Source organism: Coregonus lavaretus (assembly GCF_964263955.1).
Source record: "Coregonus lavaretus genome assembly, chromosome: 17".
Classification (NCBI taxonomy): Eukaryota; Metazoa; Chordata; class Actinopteri; order Salmoniformes; family Salmonidae; genus Coregonus; species Coregonus lavaretus.
Genome location: NC_140004.1, coordinates 44,590,615 through 44,596,701, shown reverse-complemented (window position 1 = coordinate 44,596,701; position 6,087 = coordinate 44,590,615). Strand labels below are relative to the sequence as shown.

The following is a 6,087-nucleotide window of genomic DNA, read 5'->3' as shown; positions in this document are numbered from 1 at the left end:
ATGGCCCTCCCCAATTCCCACTATAAAGTTTAATGATTACTTTTTTTGCAGAGGTGATGGACTTTGAAACACACACACACACACACACACACACACACACACACACACACACACACTCTTGTTCAATGTTGCACATTGTCCAACCTCTTGAGAAGCTTCCCAAATATTGTGCTCAGGTCAGGTAGTGCTGTTGGACTGGTAGGCTACGCATGGCACTTGTAAAACACTGAAATTACACTTTTATTAATAAACTTGGCTATCTGGCGCACCTTAGTGGTCAATAGTATGCACTACGGGTCAAAACCAAAACAGAGCATGGTTTATTTGACTTCCTGTATTGATATGAGCCCTTTGCAAATAATGCTTTGTTATGGATCCAATCATTATCTGACTTATTTCAAGGCTTCTCTTAACATGTTCAGTGTTTAAATGGTGGGGCATTCATAGTATGAGACGGGCTGTCATTCAGATTGTCCCAGAATGCAAATCTGTACAGGTCCGTTTAATTTTCACTTTCACAATCAAGAGGCGGACAGATAACCTGACAGTAAGTACAGTAATGTCTTATAATGTATCTACAAGTTGACTGTTCGATGTTTAAATTGTTTAAATGTATGGTTCGCTATATCCTAGCTAGCCTAATGTTGTGGATGAATAGGCTAATGCAAGTTTTTGTTTAATAAATAGCGCAGGTTTTGAATCTCGAGCTGAAATCGAAAGTAACAGTAACTATTAAATGTGCAATGCCATGAGCCACGCGTTTCTCCTGAATGTGTTGTACAGCTTTCAAATGTGCATTATTGGGCTATTCACTTCAATATAAATGTTACCGATTGATTGATACATGATTTACTGTGCTACTGGTTGATACAACGATTAATACTGTAACAATGCTCCACCTCCACCGTGCTCCACCATTCGGTTTGCTACAATGTAACCTGCCATCATTTCTTCCATCTGTAGGAAACTGCTGACTTTGCGCTTTTTCTCAGGCGTGAGGATGACGACGTTAACTGTCACCGTCCTGGTGCTCCTGCTTGTACCCTTTGCCCCATCTTTGGCGGCACAGCTTCCAGGAGGCCATGATACCGAGAACAAGTCTTCCTCGCCTCTACCTCCCGTCGCCACTAATGGCCAACCTTTCCCCTGGGTCAGAATGAGGCTTCCTGAAACTGTGTCTCCAATCCACTATGACCTCCTCGTCCACCCTAACCTGACCAGCCTAGACTTCACAGGAGCTGTGCAGATTCAACTCCAGGTCTTCGAGGACACCTCTACCATCATCCTCCACAGCAAGGAACTCCAGATTGCCAAAGCTGAGCTCTTGGCACCGGAAGGTCCAGGGTCACTGCCAATGTATGTGCTGTATGATCGGGTCCCATCTTTTTTCTACAATGGGTTGTCATCAAAGTTGGGGTCAATTACATTTAAATGCCAGTCAATTCAGGACGTACACTGAAATTCTAATTATCTTCAATGCTTTTCAAAGAGGACATTTTGGAATTTAAATTGGAATATGGTTGACTTTCTGAATTGACTGGAATTCAAATGGACTTGACCCCAACCCTGGTTGTCATGCATATTTGTATTGATGCTGATATCTTTATCTGTATTGATGGTAAATGGATTGATTGTTGATGCGGCTTCTATGTAGCTACAACACCAAGAGAAATTCCTAGTAACGTTTGTTGCATGGCGATAAAGTTATCTGATTCCGATTCTTCAAGGCCTCTGCGGGTGTTGGAGTACCCAGCTTTCCACCAGCTGGCTCTGGTGTCTGATGTGCTGCTGGTCAGAGGTGGGGTGTACAAGGTTCGTCTGGAGTTCTCTGCCAACCTGTCTGACAGTTTCCACGGTTTCTACAAGAGCTCCTATCGCACGACCAAAGGAGAGGTCAGGTAAGACTACGAACCATCAGGGTTGACCCTGGGTAGTATAGGTGGTCACCTTGAGCCCTGAAAACGCATGTCAATCATTCTACAGTGCATTCCAACAGAGCATGCAGTGAAAGTGACCAACCACATATAGTGATCTAATTGTCCTGTATTTGGAGACGATCACTAAGAGCCAGCGATGTAGTCAAGTCCACTAAACCTCGAGTCCCAAGTCCTTAGTGTTCGAGTCCAAGTCACGAGTCACGAATCAAGTCACGAGTCCCATGGTAGTGCCAAAAGTAGCTGCCCAACCATTTTTTAAGCTACATTTCATTCCAGTGTTGCATATTTGTAAGGCTAAATAGATAATACAGCTACTGTAGCTAACATTTGCTGCTGTAGCTAGAATGTTGAATTATGCAAAAGATAGAGACAGTCACAACTGGTCGAGTCACGAGTCAGGAAAATCATGACTTGAGTCCGAGTCAAGTCCGAGTTCTTGACTCGAGTACTACAACACTGCTAAAAGGTGTGCACTATAATGAATTACTCAATCATAAGCTTTACATTGCTTTTCCCTAGACCTACTGTATATCTAAATTGTAAACAACATGTTCATTTCTGCCTCTGTTTTGTTAGGTTTATGGCTTCCACTCAGTTTGAAGCGACCAGTGCCCGAGCAGCCTTCCCGTGTTTCGATGAGCCGGCGTTCAAAGCCAACTTCACGATCCAGATACGGCGGGAGCCACGCCACATCGCCCTCTCCAACATGCCCAAGGTACCCTGGGAAACGCCACGGGCTGCATCTCAATAGTGCCTTTTTCTCCTGGTCAACTTTTCTTCACTTGATATACAACAGATCTATAAATGGGTGATATATATATATATATATATATATATATATAGATATATAGATATATAGATATATAGATAATATATAACAGATCTATTAACAGGTGATATATATATATATATATATATATATATATATATATATATATATATATATGTAACAGATCTATTAACAGGTGATATATAACAGATCTATTAACAGGTGATATATAACTGATATATTAACAGGTGAAATGTAACATATCTATTAACAGGTGATATTTAACAGATCTATAAACAGGTGATATATATATATAACAGATTTATAAACGGGTGATATATATATATATATATATATATATATTATATAACAGATCTATAAACGGGTGATATATATATATATAACAGATCTATTAACAGGTGATATTTAACAGATCTATAAACAGGTGATATATATACAGTACCAGTCAAAAGTTTGGACACACCTACTCATTCCAGGGTTTTTCTTTATTTGTACTATTTTCTACATTGTATAATAATAGTGAAGACATCAAAACTATGAAATAACACATATGGAATCATGTAGTAACCTAAAAAGTGTTAAACAAATCAAAATATATTTTATATTTGAGATTCTTCAAAGTAGCCACCCTTTGCCTTGATGACAGGTTTAGTATTTGGTATTTGGTATTAACAGGTGATTTGGTATTAACAGGTGATTTGGTATTAACAGGTGATTTGGTATTAACAGCTGATTTGGTATTAACAGGTGATTTGGTATTAACAGGTGATTTGAGTGGCAAACCCACAACCCTGGCTACGACAGAGCCTGGATTCGAACCACAATCTCCCGAGTGGCGCAGTGGTCTAAGGCACTGCATCGCAGTGCTAGCTGTGCCACTAGAGATCCTGGTTTGAATCCAGGCTCTGTCGTAGCCGGCTGCGTCCGGGAGACTCATGGGCGGCGCACAATTGGCCCAGCGTCATCCAGGTTAGGGGAGGGAATGGCCGGCAGGGATGTTTGTAGAGCATGGTGTTTGAAACGCCAGGGTTGTGGGTTCGATTCCCACGGGGGGCCAGTATGAAAAAAAAAAGATATATATAAAATGTATGCACTCACTAACTGTAAGTTGCTCTGGATAAGAGCGTCTGCTAAATATGTAAAATGTAAAAATGTAATTTGGTGATTTGGTATTAACAGGTGATTTGGTATTAACAGCTGATTTGGTATTAACAGGTGATTTGGTATTAACAGCTGATTTGGTATTAACAGCTGATTTGGTATTAACAGGTGATTTGCACACTCTTGGCATTCTCTCAACCAGCTTCATGAGGTAATAATAATAATATAATAATATGCCATTTAGCAGACGCTTTTATCCAAAGCGACTTACAGTCATGTGCGCATACATTTTTACGTATGGTTGGTCCCGGGGATCGAACCCACTACCCTGGCGTTACAAGCGCCATGCTCTACCAATTGAGCTACAGGTAGTCACCTGGAATGCATTTCAATTAACAGGTGTGCCTTGTTAAAAGTTAATTTGTGGAATTTCTTTCCCTTCTTAATGCGTTTGAGCCAATCATTTGTGTTGTGACAAGGTAGGGTTGGTATACAGAAGATAGCCCTATTTGGTAAAAGACCAAGTCCATATTATGGCAAGAACAGCTCAAATAAGCAAAGAGAAACAAAAGTCCATCATTACTTGGAGACATGAAGGTCAGTCAATCCTGAAAATTTAAAGAACTTTGAAAGTTTCTTCAAGTGCAGTTGCAAAAACCATCAAGCGCTATGATGAAACTGGCTCTCATGAGGACCGCCACAGGAAAGGAAGACCCAGAGTTACCTCTGCTGCAGAGGATAAGTTCATTAGAGTTACCAGCCTCAGAAATTGCAGCCCAAATAAATGCTTCACAGAGTTCAAGTAACAGACACATCTCAACATCAACTTTTCAGAGGAGACTGCGTGAATCAGGCCTTCATGGTCAAATTTCTGCAAAGACACCACTACTAAAGGACACCAATAAGAAGAACAGAACTTGTTCTCAACTGGCTTACCTGGTTAAATAAAGGTGAAATAAAAATTAAAAAATTAAAAGAGACTTGCTTGGGCCAAGAAACACAAGCAATAGACATTAGACCAGTGGAAATCTGTCCTTTGGTCTGATGAGTCCAAATTTGAGATTTCTGGTTCCAACCGCCGTGTCTTTGTGAGACGCAGAGTAGGTGAACGGATGATCTCCGCATGTGTGGTTCCCACCGTGAAGCATGGAGGAGGAGGTGTGATGGTGTGGTGGTGCTTTGCTGGTGACACTGTCAGTGATTTATTTCGAATTCAAGGCACACTTAACCAGCATGGCTACCTGCAGCGATACACCATCCCATCTGGTTTGCGCTTAGTGGGACTATCATTTGTTTTTCAACAGGACAATGACCCAACACACCTCCAGGATGTGTAAGGGCTATTTGACCAAGAAGGAGAGTGATGGAGTGCTGCATCAGATGACCTGGCCTCCACAATCACCCGACCTCGACCCAATTGAGATGGTTTGGAATGAGTTGGACCGCAGAGTGAAGGAAAAGCAGCCAACAAGTACTCAGCATATGTGGGAACTACATCAAGACTGTTGGAAAAGCATTCCTGGTGAAGCTGGTTGAGAGAATGCCAAGAGTGTGCAAAGCTGTCATCAAAAATTAAAAGAGACTTGCTTGGGCCAAGAAACACAAGCAATAGACATTAGACCAGTGGAAATCTGTCCTTTGGTCTGATGAGTCCAAATTTGAGATTTCTGGTTCCAACCGCCGTGTCTTTGTGAGACGCAGAGTAGGTGAACGGATGATCTCCGCATGTGTGGTTCCCACCGTGAAGCATGGAGGAGGAGGTGTGATGGTGTGGTGGTGCTTTGCTGGTGACACTGTCAGTGATTTATTTCGAATTCAAGGCACACTTAACCAGCATGGCTACCTGCAGCGATACACCATCCCATCTGGTTTGCGCTTAGTGGGACTATCATTTGTTTTTCAACAGGACAATGACCCAACACACCTCCAGGATGTGTAAGGGCTATTTGACCAAGAAGGAGAGTGATGGAGTGCTGCATCAGATGACCTGGCCTCCACAATCACCCGACCTCAACCCAATTGAGATGGTTTGGAATGAGTTGGACCGCAGAGTGAAGGAAAAGCAGCCAACAAGTACTCAGCATATGTGGGAACTACATCAAGACTGTTGGAAAAGCATTCCTGGTGAAGCTGGTTGAGAGAATGCCAAGAGTGTGCAAAGCTGTCATCAAAAATTAAAAGAGACTTGCTTGGGCCAAGAAACACAAGCAATAGACATTAGACCAGTGGAAATCTGTCCTTTGGTCTGATGAGTCCAAA

The 6,087-nt window shown here is 41.9% G+C and overlaps 1 protein-coding gene across 1 annotated transcript in view; it reads left to right on the top strand.

Annotated features, from left to right (window-relative positions):
* The first annotated feature begins 313 nt into the window (after nucleotides 1–313).
* The window catches only part of erap1b (endoplasmic reticulum aminopeptidase 1b), a 24,420-nt gene continuing 18,646 nt past the window's right edge, over nucleotides 314–6,087 (top strand). Inside the window, exons 1-4 of the mRNA XM_084180329.1 lie at nucleotides 314–547; nucleotides 964–1,356; nucleotides 1,728–1,898; nucleotides 2,514–2,652. Of these exons, the coding sequence (XP_084036455.1) occupies nucleotides 1,001–1,356; nucleotides 1,728–1,898; nucleotides 2,514–2,652 (666 nt within the window). The 5' untranslated portion in view covers nucleotides 314–547; nucleotides 964–1,000. The remainder of the gene's footprint in view (nucleotides 548–963; nucleotides 1,357–1,727; nucleotides 1,899–2,513; nucleotides 2,653–6,087) is intronic.